Source organism: Serinus canaria, chromosome 8 (assembly GCF_022539315.1).
Source record: "Serinus canaria isolate serCan28SL12 chromosome 8, serCan2020, whole genome shotgun sequence".
NCBI lineage: Eukaryota > Metazoa > Chordata > Aves > Passeriformes > Fringillidae > Serinus > Serinus canaria.
The window spans coordinates 30,199,997-30,218,753 of record NC_066322.1 but is presented as its reverse complement, the minus strand read 5'-3'; the positions used below and the strand labels follow the sequence as shown (position 1 = coordinate 30,218,753).

Genomic DNA, 18,757 nt, shown 5'->3' with positions numbered 1-18,757 from the left:
CCAAAACAGAAAAGCACCTGCCAGCCTGCCCTGGCCCACAGCTCCTCCAGCCCTGCCGGGGAAGCAGCAGCAGGTGTGAGGGGATGAAATGGCTGGAAAGCAGGGCACTTCCCAGGAGGGCACACGGCTTCATCCAAAAGGCATTTCTGAACAAGGCTTCAGAGTATCTGACAGTCCACTGCTCTGGGCTGCACTTCATGCCCTCAGGGGACTCGGGCTGGCTGAAGAGGAGCACATTGAAATACCTGCTTAGCCTACTAATGTGATCAGCAATAAACGGACTGAAAGCCATTTTTAAAACAGCACTAAGAGCCATGCTACCAAAGTGCTGTGATGCTGCCTGTGTCTGAGGACTCCCATGCCCTTCACTGCACCCCAATTCCTCTGTGCATCTGTAAATCTGGCCATGACTATGCCCATGCTCCACACACAAGCAGGGCACTTGCCATGGGATGCCAGCAGCACCTCCCTGCTCCCTCCAGGAGCTGGGATACAAAGAGGAGAAAAGCAGGGAAATTTGGGGATCTCCTCAGTGTGGTTATTTTGCTTGGGCTCCCTGCTCCTGCCACCAAATCTGAGGACAAAACCAGGCCGTGGCACTCACACTTGGAGCAGGGATGGGTCCCATTGTGGGGCACAGAAACACGGAGGTATCTGGGGCCAGAATGAAGGTTCTCCACCACTCCGTTGGCAGACTGTCAGCATGGCATGGCCAAACATGCTGGACACCTCTGCTACCCTGATCGTTTGGGTTTAAACTATTCCTCAGGATTAAATTTCCCCTGTCCTCCTGCCTACACCCCACTGCTGGTAGTTTTAGCACAAGCTGGACTTTAATTTAAGGCCACAGTAATTTTGAAGAGAGGAAGAATAATGAAATACAGGATGCTTGTTCTTGGGCTTAATGATGCTTTTTAAGACTCTTCCACAGTTCCTTGGAGTTTGCATTTGCACATATGGGAAATGCAGCTCTGAGGTACATGTGTTTGTCTGAAATAGATGTGATTTTGGTTTGCACTGACAAGGTCAGTGCCTATTTTCCCATCCAACTTCAGGTTTAATTTTGGTAAGCGTCTGTGATGGTTGTGCATACCGATGGGTAAAAATGGGAATCAGGCTAAAAATACCCTTGTTGTGAGAGCAGTAGAGCAAAGTTAAGGTTGCTGCTTCAAAACCACCCCAGGATTGCAGCATACCCATCCATCACACAAAATATGTTTTCCAATAACATCAAATGCTTCACAATAAATGCCTTCTGCTCGGTTTGCTATTTCCTCCCAGAGAGCTGCCTCCATCCGCTTCCTCCAGCCTCCCCTCACTACCTCCGAGTTTCACAAGTTGAGGTGGCAAACTGGGACACACTCACGAGCCATCTGCAGGAGAAGCAGCTTCACAGGAAGCTCAGAGAAATCAGAAGGGGTAAGAATGAAATCACTATCAGCCACAGGGTTAAATGGAGAAAGCTAACAGGCAACAACTTATGCTACCCTTTTTTTTGAAGACTTCCATTTGCAAGATGATTTACCTCCCTTACAAGAAATCCTCAGGTATTCCATACCTCTCTGTGCATTTTTTTTTTTAAACACCCTTAAATCAGAGGTTCAAAGGTGGCCTGAGGCACAGCAGCAGCTTGCTGTGTGCCACGGAAGCCCACAGGGGATGCAGCAGCAGCACCAGCACTGTGTCATGAGGGATGCAGGTGCTGGAGCAGGAGCACACCTCCCAGCTACATCCCTCAGTTCCACCAGCAGCTCACCAAAGCCACCAAGGTCCCTGTGCAAGCATTACTATTCATTCCATGGGGGCTTGGCTAATACCAAGCTTATGAAAGAAACCTGAGGACTCCAGCCTAGCCACATCATTTCTCGTGCAGCCTGGGCATATTCAGTGACAACTCTGCATGGGAGCAGTGCCTTATGGGCTGGGAAAAAGAGCACCTCTCAGCCAGGCATGGAGGTCAGTGGGGACCCTGCAACAGGCTATCCCCCAGCCTTGGAAACATCTCCAAAGTCCTTTCAGAAATCCAAGGAAGTGCCAACAGCATGGGCTGGACCTGTGTGGGAGGCGGCAAGGCAAGCTCCCCCTACCTTCACATGCTGCATCTCTGGTGACCACACCAGGGTGTGAATGAGCCGTGTGTGGGTGCGTGTGGGATACTGGTCAAACTGGTTACAGAAATGACAGCCGGGCTTTGAGCTGCTTCCTGCAGTCAAGGAGAACAAGGACAGGCTCTGTGTGCATCTGCAGGCACCGCTCTGGCTCTGCTCTTCACAGCCCGGGAGGGAGAACACAACAAGTGAGCTGTACACGTTTTCATATTTACCACCTGCTGCTAGAATAAGCAGAAGTGCATTCCTTGGAAAGCCCACATCTGACTGGAATTTGTGGTATTTTTAATTAGACATGCATTGGTTTGACCTATGCAGGCAGAGGCAGCATAAGTTGTTTGGTGCAACCACCCTTTGAAGAAGTTGAGGAACTACAGGAGCCTGGAAATGGCTTCTGTTCTTCCAGCCCAGAGCAGGTTTGAGCCCCTGTGCTGGAACAAACTTGGCTTCAAGAGCAGCACTGCCATTTGCAGCAGTTCAGTCATGCCCCTTTACAGTATCCCCTGATAAACTCCTGCCCCTTCTGTCACCAGCCAGTACTGATGCCTCAGGGACCCCAGGACTGAGCGATACAGGCAATGTCCAGCCCAGCACCTCCCTCCATCTGGGAAGGAAAACAAAATTCCTGTGTTTAAAATTAGCTTTCTCCCCCAAATGCATCCTTTCATAGACCCTCCCTCAAGGCAGCTGAGGTAATCCTTGCCCACATGGATGGGTCGAAGGCAGGGCTGATACTGCAGAGGAGCACAAAGTCACCCCAAATCTACCCTGAGGGCAAGTGACAAAGCAAGGGGCAGCCTAAGAAGAAACCCACACAGCACTTGAGAAAGGTGTCAGCTCAGCAAAGTGAGCCAAATTGCAGCACGGTGATATTTATGCCCCAAGTTGTGAAATACAGGATTTATTTTGGTATTTTTTTTACTGCTCACCACAGAGCTGCTCTCCCACTGTTGCATAAAAAGCTCGAGTAAGATCAGTTGAGAAGGCAAATGAGAATAGCCAGGCAGAGAAGCAGTGACACGCCAAGGAAGGCAGGCTGGTAATACTGTAACTAAATCAGCAATTATGAAATTCAGACAATTAATAAAGAATGAATGAGCAGCAGCATTAAACGCTTGGTGCATCAGAAACAAGGCAGCCCTGTGGGGCTCTCAAGATGCTGGCAATGCTCAACAATGTTTCTGAGTTGTAACTGGAGAAAAGAGGTAATTATTCATATCACTCTTGCTTCACAGGTCCTATTTCAACAACAACTAATGCAGGTATTAAAATCCATTCACTAAATTCTACACGTTAAAGGCAAGAATAATGTCCTTTAGAGGGATTTAGACATAATAACAGAAAAAATTTCCAAGTAACAAAAGCATCAAGATTTTAGGTGGAATTAGAAAAAAGGGGTTGAATTCCATCTCAGCAGCAGAGCCCCACATGAAGCACCGAGAGACACAGGACAGAGTGTCACTGTGCTTCCAGGAAGCCCCAGTGAGGAGAGCACAGCAATGCTCACTTCTATGCAGGGCTGGGAAAAAAAAAAGAGAAAAGAGAAAAAAGAGTATTTGCTATCCAGGCCAAGTGCACAGGAATCTGGCATCTACTCATCTCAGGATGATTTTATATGGCATTAGCCAAGCAGCCTCTCACAGGAAAAAGGAACAGAAGCTACATCTGCCAAGATGCAGAAATGTATCCTAAAAAGACCCTGGAGGCATTGCAAGGTGTCATGCCAGTTCAAAGGGCACTATGAAGACAGTGTGGTCCTGGGCAATGTTCAGCAAAACAGAAAGGTGACTATCTCAAACCATGGCACCACTGAAATCACTACCAATACAATCCATTCCTACAGAACAACTGCTTTAGCACACACTTCAAAGAAGAAACAGGAAACAGTTCAGAAGAAATCAATAAGAACATGAGGCAGTTTCCTCCTCCATCCCAGAGGTTAAAACAAACTCTCTGTATTTGGCTTATCCACAGAGAGGCTCAGTGGACACTTGTCCACAGCCCAGACCTGGGACTTGGGAAGGCATCAAAAGCTCTGACTTTAGGCAAATGCACAAAATCAGCTAGGAGTTGAAGTTGGATCTACTCAAAACACAGAAAGACAGTTCTTTTCACAGAAAGCTCAAAGGGACCTACACCCCAAGTCACACTCACCAAACTGGTTTGGACAATTATTCTGGATTTCTCTTCTCCTTTTAGATAATGTGGATTTCTTAACATGTAAGTAGAGGTTAGCACAGATGTGCTCCTTGTGTTGGACATACACACACATCCCTCAGGTTCCCAAGGATCAGGGAATGCTTGAAGGAGTCCAGATCAGTCCCATCCATCATGTTAAGAGGGAATAAGAAAATGTCATTGGAGAAAAATTCTAAAACAAAACTGGAGGCCTTGGAGAGAAAAAGAAAGAGATGGCTCTCTCAGATGCATATCAGCACTGCAATCCAACAACACTAAAACATCACAGGTCTGGCTGTTTCCTCTTAAAGAATTAAGCTGAATTTTAACCAACTCTGCTGAAGTTTCCTGTGGCAAATACACACTTCAGGCTGGCTTTTGCAGCTTTTGCTGGAACAGATCAGCAGTCCCATATGCAAGCCCATTACATGGGGAACTGGTTTGGTTGGGGATTTTTCCCTATCCTGTAACACTCCCACTGCTGAAAACCAAGTGACAGATTAAGAGTCACTGGGATGCTCATGCTCCATCAGGAAAGCCTGGCCTGAGAAGGAAACATTTTCTACTCTGAAAATTCTTTGTCTAGAGTCTTTGCCCTGGGTAGATTTTACTCCAGCTGGGAAAGTCTGTGCCTCCCAAAAATCCCAGCTGAAGCAGATCACCTACCAACTATTGTCTGCAGAGCCACCCGAGCAGCCATGGCCACAGTGCCACGAGGAGGAGCAGCAGCCCTGTGTGGCCCTGGCAGCTTCCCTGTGAGGTGACAAGGAGCAGGCAGGAGGAGGTAGGGAATCTCCAGGGATTTCAGCATGCTCTGTAGGCTCCAGCCTCCTCTGCTGGGATGGGAAGAGTGCTTGGCTCCTTTCCCTTGTTCTGGGCAGTGCTTGCTCCTTCTGCTGCTCTACAATAGATACATCCTTTCCTCCCACTCCCTAATTAAACTCCCATTCCACAGACCCGCTCACACAATAGATTTTGGAACCTCTCCTTTTAACCAGCTGTGCTGCTTTCCTCTGCTCCCTCACAGGGCAGGAACACCCACCCATGACACCCCAAACCCCTCGCACCTTGCTGCAGGGACACCCCAAACCCCTCTCACCTTGCTGCAGGAAGCAGGGCAGGCTCTGACTCTGTGCCTCCCCAGGGCACAGCATCCCTTGGAACATCTTCCTGCTGCACTGAGCCAAAACCACCAGGAATTAATTTTAGCAGGGAAGAAACTGGGGCACGTGGCATTTTTGTGGAAGGCTGCAGCCCCAGGCTTTTGTCTCTCTTCTGAAGTGAGGCAGCAGAGAACACCACAACAGATTAAATTAAAGGGTGCTTGGCCTTTGATGACCAGCAGGAAAGCAGAAAGGATAATACACAAGAGCAGAAAGGATCATACTCAAGAGTAGCATTCAAAGCTGCCTTCAGTTTGGTTTGACTTTAATTCAGCCCAGTTCCCTGCACAGAGATGTCTCCCTCAGAAGGAATCTGACAAGCCACAGCCTCCCTGTGCCTTAGGTTCTCACCCATAAAATGGATACCAAATATTGCTGCACCCCTGCTTGCGAGCTTTAGTAACTCTTTGGTCTCCTTTTGGGAGGTTATTTCTCCCTTTAACCATGAAGCAAGAGTGAGGTATTGTCTCTGGACACACTCAAGCCCAGCTGAAAATGTGGCTGCCCAGAACAAGGCTGTTTGCATCTCTCCTGCTCAGGCCCATGCAGCATCAGCACTCAGCACCAGAGAGCGTTTGGTCCCACTCCATCCCAAGAGCAAAATGTTGCCATGATGGCAGAAAATTGATGAAAACACTGATTTGTTAAAAAACACATGGTAATTCCAGGTTGTAGTATATAAGAAGGGAAAAACCTCCAAATAAAAGCAATGCCAAGACTGAGAGGAGACACAAACTCAGGGAGAAGGTCCAGTTCTTCACTGCGCTGCCCAGATGCTGGTGAGAGATGCTAGGACTAGTCACAGAGCCTGAAATCAGCCAAAACTCAGCACTCCTCTCTCAAACCTATTTTTTATTATCAACAACCTCTCAGGTAGCCAGGAGCTTATTCCTAGGCACAGTTAGAAATTTACTCCAAAATGCAAAGGGAAGTGCAGATGGCTATCTTCGTCAGCAATCTTGCAGAAGCAGAAGAGACTGTCCTCTCTTGGTGACTGTGCACTGAGCTGGGTGTGTGATAGCTGGTGACACTGAACACAGCCGTCTTCCACAGCACCACCTTCAGCAGAGGTTAGTGCAAGCCTGAGGCACAGGCCATCAAAGCAAGTTCTGTCACCTTGCCAAAGGCTTCTGTAGGAACTCTTCGAACCCTCACAAACAGCAATCACCAGTGCTAACATGACCCAAATCTCCCAGAACAAGCTGCAGACCTCCTCTCCTTCACAGCCAGGCTCAATCCATTTATGCCTGGGAGGCAGTGTGTGCAACAAATCCTTTCTTTCTAGGCAAGAGGAAAAGCCAGAGCAGGAGAGCCCCATCGGCAGCTCCCGTGGCATCCTCAGTCCCACAGACTCCTCGTGTGCCTGGGCTCCAAGAGCAGGATTTGCAGCTCCACATTACCCTGCTTCTCATGCAGCTGAGCCCTGGCACTGGGCTCAGCCTGCTGCCCTGCCAGAACCATCTGTGCAACACAGGAAGGCGCCAGGAAAGGCAGGGGTACCTGGCCAGCGTGCTGTGCCCCACAGCTAGTGCAACCCAGCAGTGCAGTCCTTCAAAGATGCTTGAAGGACCATTTCTGGGGAAGAACGAGTGGGAAGCAGGAGGAAGAGGAGGAAGCACAAGGACACACAGAGGATGGACATTGGTGTAATGGCTTTACATGCTGGCCATGACCTTAGAGAGGGGTGGGAGCCAGCAGAGCATTCCTTGGCAGGAAGGAGTGACAGCAAAGGTCACTCCCGGCACGTTCAGGGAGCCTGGCAGACACCATTGCCCACCTCTCCCCTGAGCTCCCCGCAGACATTTGCCGATGGCTCAGACAGCGGCGTGGCAAGGCAGTGAAGTGACTCAGTGGGAGCAGGTGGGGAAAGCCCCCAGGCAGGGAGGGAGATGAATCACAGGGAGACATCCCAGGCTACCAGAGAAGGAGCAGAGTCCAGCCCAGGCTCAGGGAGGGCAAGGATGTGTGACAGGCTGGAGAGGACAGAAGGCACTGCTGCCTCCCAGCTTTCTGCCAGCAGCTCCAGTCCTGCCCTGGGCTCCGTGCCTGTTTGGCTTCCAGTCCTCGGCAAGGCACTGGGCTGGCTCCAGGCCAGCATCACCCACCAGGAGCGCTGCTGCCTGTGCTGGCATGCCCAGTGCCAGCCGATGTGTCCTGCCAGAGCCCTGCCCTACCCACAGGACACTCGCCCAGAGCAGAAGGGCTGAGCTCCTCCGGGACACAGGAGGGCTGGGAAGGCCACACGTGGCTGCACTCCTGGCTCAGGAGCTCTCCCAAACCATGCTACCCCACCTGCTTACGGTTTCCCTCATCCTCACTGGCTCCACAACCACACTGTCCATCCAGCTGGGAATGTCCATCCATCCCCTGCTCTTTCCTGCCCCAGCCTGGCCAGCCCACCCTGTGTTGGAGCCTGGCCACAAGGGACACGCTGCTGTCGCAGGTTTGGCAGAGAACTCTTGGACAGGGCATTGCTGGAAGCAATGAGCTTTTTACGACTCATTTATGCAGCCAGCTAGCAGGGGCCAGGAGTGTGCCTGTTCCTCATCTCCCCAGCACCCACGGGGTCACATGTCTGCCTGAGCCCAGACACTCCTGCATGAGCCAGCAGGCTCAGGGGACAGCCAGCACAGGCAGGGCTGGCTCCCCTCAGTGCTCTCTGTGCCTTTCCGAAGCATCTCTGGCAAGCAGTGCCCCAAGCTCCATCCCTCACTGCCTTCACCCAGGGCTCAGCCCTTGCTTTCCAGCATTAATGGCTCACACTTCCACCTCTTCAACAGGCCAGACGCCTGTCTTCTGCCACACATTTACCTCCCTGAACTCCTCATTTTACTGTGTGTGCATTTTAACTCACTACTCGCTGCTCCACTGGAGCCCACAGCTCCACTGCAAGGCACCCACCCCGTCCTGGCCACGGTACAAAGGCAGGCAATAGGGCAGGGTCACCACACTGGCCAACTCTCCTGGAAACGTGGGCAGTCTTGGACAAAAGGCTGCTCCAATCAATCTGGGTACCAATTTAACCAGCTTATTGATTAAATACTAACCACAGGATGAGATCCTGACCTATTTCATGCCATGCTGGTAGCAATACCAGACTAGCCACTATTTTATTATGACATTAAGTGGCACTGGTGATGCCAGGAGAAATACAAGCATGCCCAGAAGGCTTCACTCCTTTATTGTGTCTGTCAGAGGACTGAAGGAGCAACTGAAATTATTACAGACATCCTTTCAGTTCCTCCCAGATCGAATACAACATAATTTTGTTCATCTTGGACAACCACATCAAGTCATTAGCTTGTCAATAATTCACCTTGCACCAAGTGCCATGACTTGGCACGAAGCAGGCTGTGCTCTTCAAGTGGCCAAAACCTGAGCATCTCCTGGCCAGCCCACATCCCACTGTGCTGGTCCTCACAGACAGACAGACAGACAGGGGTGGGCTGCCCCAAGCACACAGGGCCAGTTTGCTCCCAAATCCTGCTTCATTTTACAGAGGAGACATCCGAGCACAGGAAGAGAAAAGAAGAAAAAGGGAGGCATCACTGTAAATGGCCTCATGCTTTTAAAAACTCACCATGGCAGGAGCAGGCATAGCCAAGAAATATTCTAATTAAACGAGCTCAGAGTTACACCAGGAGCTCTACAACAGTAACTGGCCACACACATCAATTTTCACACCAGTCCAACTGCACCTGCGGCCTGCAGAGGATGTGAAATCTTCCTTTACACAAGCTTGTAGAAATTCAGCAATTCTGCCAATTCTCTAAAATTGAGCTCAGCTATGCAAAGCAGCAGAAGTCCCACAAAATCAGATGTACCTGGCAGAGTAGGAGGTGTAGAGGAGCAAGATTTTCAAGTGCTTAGAATGCCTCCCTGTTTTGAGCCTGCAAAACTCAGCTGGACACTTCCCAGAAACAGCCTTGCAGAAGACTTCCACAGCTTTTACCAAGTGCCTATGTAGGCTTTCATCCTTTCTGGCTCCTAAGAAAACCTGGATCAAAGCTGCACTCAGCAATCCAAAAGGGCTGATTCCAAATTCTCCAGAACCATGGCACCAAGCCCCAGCCAGGCAGCACTGGCTGCCCTGGAGACATGCCAGGGGCATGGACAGGAAAGCCCTTGCATGAATTTACATCATGACAACGCAAAAAATATACAGTGACATTGTCATTTAGGGCCCATGAGGTCACTGGGAAGAGAAGGGAAGGAAAAAGATATCTTGCCACCTGCTCAGGTACTTTTAACTGAAATCTGCAACAGCTCATAATCCTTAGGGTTGGGAAGACACACCACTCTTAGTTTGGGGCTTTTGGATGCTCAGGTGACTTTCTGGACTTACAGATCAGTTTCCTGTACCTCACATCCAGAGGAGCCAAAGAGCATTTGGGAAACCAACCTACTCCAGCAGTTCAGGGCATGAAGCAACATGGACTGAGTCACTCTGTTTGGGATGAGCAGGAGACAGGAGCCAGCTGTACTAACAGAAGCCCCCTGCTTGCCCAGGAAACAAGGCCTGGACAAGGTCTACTGCATTTGTTATGTATGTGGCCATCAGTGGTCTGCAGGAGACATGCAGGGTTTGGAGGAAAGCTGCAGCAGATGCTCACAAAATTGCTCTCCAAGTGCATCTTCAGCATGGCTAATGTCCCATTCCACCGAGTCACTTCAGGGTCAGGGATTTACACCAAGGTGCAGTGCAGAGAGGGCTGTGCTCCCAGCAAGCCCAGCCCATGCAGGAAGGAAAAGCAGAGACAGTCAGCCGAGCACCTCTCCTTCCCTTCTCATACTGAGCTGTGAGAATCCCTGGAATTCTCCACATTCTCCTGCTTCTGGACAGAAACTCCCTCTGGCCAGGACCATGAGGATGGCCATGGCATCACCAGCCCTTCAGCAATGGGAAGAAGGGGATGGCATCCGTGGGGATGGCCTGCAACACCAAGCCCCTGTTTAAAGTTCCTCTCACCCCTGACCCACAAAAGGGACCAGCTTTGGGCTTAACCTCCCCCTCTTGCTCAGGTGGAGCTGTCCTGCCCACAGCCATGGCTCTGCTCTGCAGGGGGGCCTGCCTGGGGCAGGCATCCCAGCAATGTCAGCTATGCATTGTCCTCCTCTGTGCCCCAAAGGGTCAGGTCTCCATCCAAACAGGAAGCCAGCACTGCCCAGCCCCAGTGTGGGGGAGCAGAAGGGAGGCAATGCTACAGGGCTGATGCTGCCTGCTGTCCCAGCCCCTCCTGCTCCCAGCCCAGCACAGGCAGCCCCGGGAGACTTCCAGGGCATTCTCCCCAGGGGCAGACACCATCCTCATCTCTTTGCAGGGTCATTTTTTAAATCACTAAGTAAGTAGAGGCAAAGTCCAGAGAGCAGCTATGGCAAAGGTAGCACTGAGAAAGGGGAGTTGAGGCAGCAGAGGGGATGGTGAGTGTCCTCCACCTTCATCAGGAGTGACTAACTTGGAACAAACTGTGACAGAACACCTTGCCCCTAAACCAGGGATTGCATTAAAAACCACACAAACCTCAGGGTCAGCAGCTGCTTCACACCCTACACACAAAACCGCTGCTGCTTGCACTTGATGATCTCCCACTGTTGCTTTCTGTGCCCAAATAAACTTTTTTCTTCTTCTGGTTTCCCCATGCCAGTGTTATGGGATTATTTTATGCCTTAAAGCAGAAGGGTGGCTGTGCTCTCTAAGGAGGATGTGCATCACTTCAGCTCCAGCCAAGCTGAAAGGAGCCCTCAGCAGCCAGCCTGGCCAGAAATTTCCTCAGCAATGCTGTGGTCCCTCCTGCTGCCAGGCACATCCAGGGCAAAGCACAGCACACCAGGGGAGGGCTTTGCATGTAGACAGCCATCCATCCAACCATCCTGGCATCCCCCTCACAAACAGCACCCCCTGACAAATAAACAGACATTCAAAGTCTCTCTGGCAGATCTGATCTGCAAAGTCACGGCCTTTCATGACTTGCCCCTTTTCTGTCTTACACTAGGTGAAGAAAACCTGAGCACATGCTTCAAACACATCATTCACCATGAGAAACCATTATTTTACCCTATTCTGTGTCCTTTCACTGCCTCTCAAAGCTGTACCTATGAATTTTCTAGACGGTGCTTGAGTTTATTCATACTGGTCCACAAGGACATCGTGGTGTTCTTATTTTCCCCCCAGGGTTTACTTAAACCCTCAAAGTTGTGCTAGTCCTTCCACACTGAGATGGAGTTCTGTGATTTTGGGGCTGGAAGTGCATTTGTTCAAAAGTCTTATCTTGAAAGGCAATGAAAGAAACTGCTGTTTATGAGAGCTCTTGGTGACATAACAGTTGCTCTGTCCCAAACTGTTTGGACACAAGATGAGCAAACCTAATGCCATAAAGGCCTTCCCATGTCATGCCCCAGTCACAACATTACCCCCATGGAGAGGACAGGAGAACAGGTAGGAAAGCTGTTGAGGAAAGCCCACAAACTATTTACACCCGGAAAGTTTGAAGAGAAGAGCCTCAAAATGTCTGTTCTTTGAATGTGATACTCCTTATCTTGGGATATGATCCTCCTCTCCTCCTCTGGTGAGAGAGAAAATGAGATGATAGCAAGAGTCTGCATGAAGGGCTGAGAGGAGCAGAGCTCTGGTACAGCTGCTCAGCGACAGGAGCAGCTTTGGTGCTTATGGGATCCCATGAGGCCAGCAGAGAGACGGCTCATCCCTTAGCCAATGTCCCTGAAAGTGCCTTCATGCCCTTCCAGTTCAGGGTGTTATTCCCAGGAGAGAGCCATCTCTGGAGGACAGGACACAATCCTTGCCGTGGCACAAGGACAGACCAAACCAGTGCTCCTGCAACCACCACACCCAGGGCTAGCTCAGCCCCAGGGGGCTGAAGAGCAGTCAAGCTCCTGCTTTTTTCAGCCTGGGGCCAGCGAGTTCTGGGGCACATGGTTTGCTCCCCTCCCAGCCCCCTCTGAACACCTTGCACTTGTGCTGGCCAGAGGCAGGGGAGCAGAAGAAAAGCTCCTCTCTCGGTTATGGGCCAAGCATTATACAGCAAGGGTGTCCCATATCCGGGCTGCAAGTGCTTTGGGAAGCCAGCTGACTTCATTACCAGATCATACCCCCTGACCTCCCCACCGTGAAACAAGCTCACTGCTGGCCAGCCCCAGAGCTTGTTACTCTGCACTTCACCTTGCACACTGCCATTCAGCACTAACCCGCTGCCATATCCAGGCAGCACCTGAATTTTCACACCGCCGAAACTCTTACACAAGCAGTAAAACCCTAAGGAACCTCTTGCACAAGTATCTTATTGTTACTTTGTTATTGGGACTGACAAATGAGGAAATCCTCCCAACCACGGGCACGCTACAGTTATCATTGGGTGCCACATCCCACATCTACCTCCCAGCCCATCCCTGCCTCGAAGCACAGGATGCAGCACAGGATGCAGCCCTGTGAGCACACAGAGCGCTGCTGCTGCTGCTGTGCCACACTCAGCCTGCAGGTGCTGGGCCCAGCTGACACGGAGAGGGCAGAGGAGAGATGGCAAAAAACAGAGTTATGAATACACTGCAGGACAGGATTTATGCAAGACAAAGCTGCAGGTGCAGACGGAGGAGAAGGCCGGGCCCTGGGATGGGAAGGGGAAGGGGCAGCCTCGCCACACTCACCCTGATGCGCCGCATGGCTGTCACGATCTCCACGCGGCTGTTTGGCCGCGGCACATCCAGGCTCCCGATGTACTGCAAGGAAAGAAAGGAGATTAGTCCAGTTCCTGCAGCCCTGGAAACCCCATGGGCCCACCAGGATCTCAGTGGCATCCACAGAGGGAACCCAGGGTCACTTCTGGGGAATGAGCAGCATTTTGCCTGCTGCCCCTGAATGCTTGCATGCCTCCAGCCATTAAGCTGTTCCCTCACCACACCACTGCAAGTAGCCAAAACCCCTTTTTCTAGCAATAAAATAACTTCAGCCGTCAGGCCAGCAGGACTCACTCATCTAGGCCAAGATCAAAGCACACAGGTATAAGCAAATATCCCCTCAGTTGCAGTGAGTCATCTATTACAGAGCTGAATATTGGAATATCCCTAAAATAGCTGGCCCGACCTGTCCTGTGCCAGGCCCTCCATTATTTAATTGCAGCCCTGCCAAAGCCGTGGCTGCTATTGCAGGAATGCTGAGCCTCCAGGCCAAGCCTCCAGAATAAAGAAGCCGCTTTGCTATTCCAAGGGGACCAAAGGCAGCGCCACTGCGACCCAGCACAGAGAAACGCAGAACAAAAACCTTTTTAAAAATAAAATGGAAGAGGGCAGATTCTGAAGAAGGATCAGAAAACAGACAAGCGATGAAGAGTCAATGCTGAGCACTAAAAACGTGTAGTTAGAAGAAAAGCGCTTTGAGCCCATTTACTGGCAGTCTGTGCTCCCACGCTTCATCTCCACACAAGGGCTGACGCAACCTCGACAGCACAGCACGGGCACCAAACCCAGCAGGGCTCTGTGCTCCTGGGAATACAGAGCTGACACCTGGGAATCCTCTGCTGACACCAGGAAAGCCCAGGTGGCTGGTTCCCAGCAGCAGCACCGACATGGGTGCCCAAGTGTCTGAACAAGTGCTCAGGCAGAGGCTGCTGAGAGGGGTTATTTCTCTCCCAGCATCACTGCGTGACTTCCAGCTCCCCTGCACTGGGATTGTCACCTCTAAGGAGGGACGGCACGGTGCAGGGGAGGCATGACCAAAGCCTGGGCTTTGTGTGTGAACTGCCCCACAGGGCCCTCTGGGACAGAAGCTCAGGGAGCCCTGTGCTCCTGAGAGCCCTCCTTGCTAAGACCCAACCCGGCAGCTCAGCCAGGCCATGCCCAGACACGCAGCTCCTGCCTGGGGACACAGAGGCAGTGCCCAGTGCCCAGCACAGGGCAGTGCTGAGAGGAGATGTGCAGAGAGAGGATATAAAAATAACCCCAAACAGCTGGTGTGTCCCTCACATGCCGTGCAGGCTGTGTGGTGCAGGGCAGCCTTACATAACTGGGAACTGCAGCCCAGGCCACCCAGCCCCTCAGCGCCCTGCTGAGAGCACACAGCTCCCAGCAGCTCCCTGTCACAGCCCCTGCAGAGTCTGCCACCCCTTCAAAGGAGCAGCTCATCTGGGAGAGGCATCTCAGACATCAGTCCATCCCCTTTTCTAAGGTAAAGCCTGGAAACCATCAGAAAAAGCAGGAGCTGAGGAGGAGGGCAGAGGCAACTGAAGCCCTGAATCTGCAGTCACCATGCAGGACCTAAGGAAGAAGCCTTCCCCCATCCTGTTCTGCCAGGCAAACATCCCTGTTGTACTTCCCCACCAAGCTTTCCTACATCACTTTTCTGCCAGGGACCACCTGGGGAAGCAGGATTCTCATCTTATATGAGAAGGGCAGACTTTTGCACCCAGAGGAAGCCCGCCTTCCTCCAGCTATTCCCAGCCGCATGAGGTCACTGCCTGGAAATCCCTTTCCTTCTCCTGTGCTCTCCTTGCCCAGGCAGGTGCAGAACACAGCCATGGCCAAGGACAGGGCAGGCAGTGCCAGCTAGGCAGGAGAGCTGGCTCCCATGGCCACAGGAATTCCAATCATGCCAAGCTCCCTTGCTGCTCAGCATAATGTCATGGCCACAACAGAGTGTGTGAGGTGCCCTGCAAGCACAACCAGGCACCACCCCTTTGGACTGGCCTCCTGAGAAACAGCATCAGCAGTAGAGCTGCCTTGATGCAGTCCTTTCTGTGCTGCAGCTCATGTCCACACACACCCAAACCAAGGGGCACGGTCACAAAGGCTGCAGGACTCACCTTTGCTCCCCAGACTGGTGTCCAGAGCACCCTGCTGTATCCCACAGCCCGTGGTGCTCCCACCGGAGCCCAGGGCACATCCACCCCAGTGTGGGCTCACTGCTCACAATGACCACGCTCAAAGCTCCAAAAGCACCCCCCTCTCCCTCCACACTGGAGGCAGGTATTTTTTACACATTTCACACAACTCAGCAGATGGACAAAGCCTCTCAAAATTATTTTTGCCTTCAGGGCAGAAATCACATGTGACAAGTGTGCTGCAGAAGAGTAACCCTTCACAATGTGGTGAATATCTCCCCAAAATGTGGACTTGGGGGTTGGTCTTCCAGCTAAACAACTTCCCAGGCAAGCTGGGGGATGGTCTGAGAAACCACCCATATTCAGCTGTGATTTGCAGGCAACGAGGGCTGCTCCTGCTCCGCTCCCCTCCAGCCCTCCTACTCACAGCACCAATGTTAATTATGGGAATAGGTGTGGGAACAAGCAGGTGAGGCAAAGACAAGGATAAGCAAAGCAGCCAGAGCTTCCACAGTGCAATACTTCCCACTCACCCCACCCCTGAGACTGAGCTCCCTCTCTGCCAGGGCAGGAGCTCAGAGACCCCCAAGCATGGGCACTCCCAGGCACAGATTTCTGCCCTTCTCTAAGGCAATGTGCCCCCAGCAAGGTCCCAGCCCCCGCAGGGCCACTGTCCTGGCTGCCAGAGCTTAGGCCAGAATCCATGCCAGCGTGCTCACCCCACGGCAAAGGGAGGCAGGAAGGAGAAAGGAAGGTGCCCAAGACAAAAGGGAAGAAAATAAAGCTGTGCAAACGAGCTGACAAAGAAAATAAACCCGTGAGAGAACTTGCCCTCCCCAAGCCCCTGCAAGCCAAGGAGGAGAACGTGTGTATATAAAGGATGTGGCTTTTCCAAATAATCACCTCCAGATCCACGGCCCTACCACCCTGCCAAGGTACGGAGGGGCAGAACTGGAGTCCGGCACCCATACCCAAAAGTCAAGTGGGATCAGGGGGTCACAAATCCCCACGGGCTGCCCTGGGCAGCCTCCTCCTCCCCAGCCCAATTAGGGGAAGAAAGGCCACCTGCTGGATGAATGGGCAGCCAAGGGGGTCCCTGGTGCTGCCCTGGCAGCCCTCACGCTGCCAAAAGCCGTGCTGCTCAGGGCTGTGATGCCAGCACCAACCACCTCTTTTGTAGGATGCTTTTGGTCCTTCATATGCCCTGCTGCTCCTCATGGCCATGTTGGGATCCAGCCTTCCATCCATCCTTGCAGGGCCCCAGAAAGGGCAGTCCCTTCCCCTGCTGTGGGACGTGGCAGCACCCATCAGGCTTCTCAGCAGCCACAGGGACTCTGCTTGCTGTCCCCTCCCCATGCAAACAGGCTCTCAGTGGGCAGGAGCCCCTGCACACAGCCTACAGCGCTGCACCCTCTGCCCAAGGCTTACAAAAGTTCTGCCCAGCTCTGGGAAATGCCAGGGAAAAAAATAAATTTGTTTTTTAAACAGAAAACAAAGGGGAGCACTTTGCCAAAGCACTGTTTGCACAAGTCACACAGTTTCTCATTTTTCCTCCAGGCTGTTGAATACTGCTCGTTTTCTGCTCTGTCAGAAACGAATTTGCTTGAGAAGTTGCTTTTTCTGTGACAGCAGGTGGCAGATATTTTCGGAAAACCGAAGGCCAATCGCATCCCTGCCAGGGGACACCTTGGAAGGGGTGTTGATGGGATCGGTGGTAGGCAGAGGTGGGCAGCCAAAGCCTTCCTGGGGAGGAGATGCTGCCTTCCTGCTGCTCCCAGCCCAGCACTGCGTGCAAAGGTCAGGGCTGAATCATCCCTGCTCACAGGGGAGCCTGCACTGGCTGCTGCCGCTTTCCAGCTCCCAGAGCCACCTTGAGCCAGAGACCCCCACAGATGAGGAGCCACTGCTTCTCTACAGGAGCTGCAGGCAGGCACTGGGTGGGGGAACATGCTGGCACCAGCCCCAGGCCACCTTCAGGGCCAGGAGAGCCCTGTCTGGGCAAGGGGCCCTGCCCCTGGGCTAGGGAGGGGTTACCAGAGGTACCAGCAGCCAGATGGGAGGCACCAGATGTGTGGCACAAGGGTCCCCAGATTCCTACAGAGCCCAGGGTGGTGTGAGGCTGCACCAGGTACTGGGACATTGACCCTGCCACACGTGGCTGTGCCACAAAGTGAGGGACAAAGTGCTCAGGCACCGGTCTGAAACCTCCTTATTTCTCCTGGGGAACACCCAGTCTGCCTGCAGTCTGTCTGATAAGGGTTCCTCCCCAGGCTGCTGCTGTTAGGGACAGCAGGGAGCAACCCTTTCCAGGACTTTGCTGTCCCATTGTTCCTGCTCTCCAGCTGCCCAGGCGTGCCCTCAGCCCGGGGAGCCAAGGGTCTGAGCTGGCACGCTGTGCCCTGCCCCTCAGGAACACCCTGCCTTGCTGGGTGCAAAGGGGGAACTTTACTCAGACTGTGGTGTGCAGGCTCAGAGGCCAAACGGGATGGAAAATTCACAATGCCAGCTGACTTTAATGGAAAAAGGCCCTGGCTTCTATTCTGAGTCCAGCAGATGGGTGCTCTGCCAAGCTGGGCACCTCAGCCTTGCCCAGTTCCTCCCTGAGCAGAGCTCTGCACCCCAAGGACAACACATCCTGCCTTGGCAGCCAGGTAGCCTGAGGCCATGTGTCAGAGCCATCCAGGGCCATGCAGCTAGACACGGGGCATGAGATCTTACAGCAGGCAGGCAGAGCCCTTAAGGACAGTCAGTTTTGGGTGGTCTCACTCAATATTGGGTGGGTTTCAGTCAGTTTAGGGTGGATTTCACCTGGTTTTGGGTCAGTTACACTCAATTTTGGGTCATTTTCACTCCATTTTGGGTTGTTTTCATTCAGTTTTGGGTGGTTTCAGGTGGATTTCACTTGGTTTTATGCCCATGAGTCTGCTGATCCCAGGAGCACTTTTCCTGTTTAGGAGCTGCCCAGGGGCTCAAGTGCCAGCAACACAGAGCTCTGGGGACCCCAGGACACTCACCACCCCCACTCTCCCCTCCCAGCAGCCAAAAGAGGGCTCACCTGAACAGGGGAGACACCTGTGCTGAGGTGACGGTGCGGCACGGCCAGCAGGGCCCAGAGGGATGGAGTTTTTCCAGACAGTGAAGCAGGACTGTCCATTTGCTGTGTTTCCATCCCTCCCCAGGCAGGCAGCCCCCACACTGGACCTGAGCTTCCTGCACCTCCACCCAGCCACAGCAGGGCTGTGCAAGCCCAGAGCACTGCAGAAAGCAGGGCTGGCAGCATCCCACCCCCACTGCTCCCACGGGACCTCTGGGCATCTGCAGAGCCCACGTGCCCGGCCCCACAGCCTGGGCACGGCTTTGCCAGAGCTAGACGGAGTTTTCTTTGCTAAGAGCTCCACTAAGCAGCCCATGAACCCACTTCACAAGCATGGCAGAAATCTGCCACTGTTTCAGACGAGAACCTTTGCAGAATTGGGAAGGT

At 52.5% G+C, this 18,757-nt stretch overlaps 1 protein-coding gene across 6 annotated transcripts in view; it reads right to left on the bottom strand.

Annotated features, from left to right (window-relative positions):
* The window catches only part of LOC103824315 (carboxyl-terminal PDZ ligand of neuronal nitric oxide synthase protein), a 42,852-nt gene that overhangs the window by 19,897 nt on the left and 4,198 nt on the right, over window positions 1-18,757 (bottom strand). For all 6 annotated transcript variants that reach the window (XM_050977466.1, XM_050977468.1, XM_030226385.2 and 3 more), the window contains exon 2: window positions 13,109-13,180. In XM_050977466.1, the coding sequence (XP_050833423.1) occupies window positions 13,109-13,180 (72 nt within the window). The remainder of the gene's footprint in view (window positions 1-13,108; window positions 13,181-18,757) is intronic.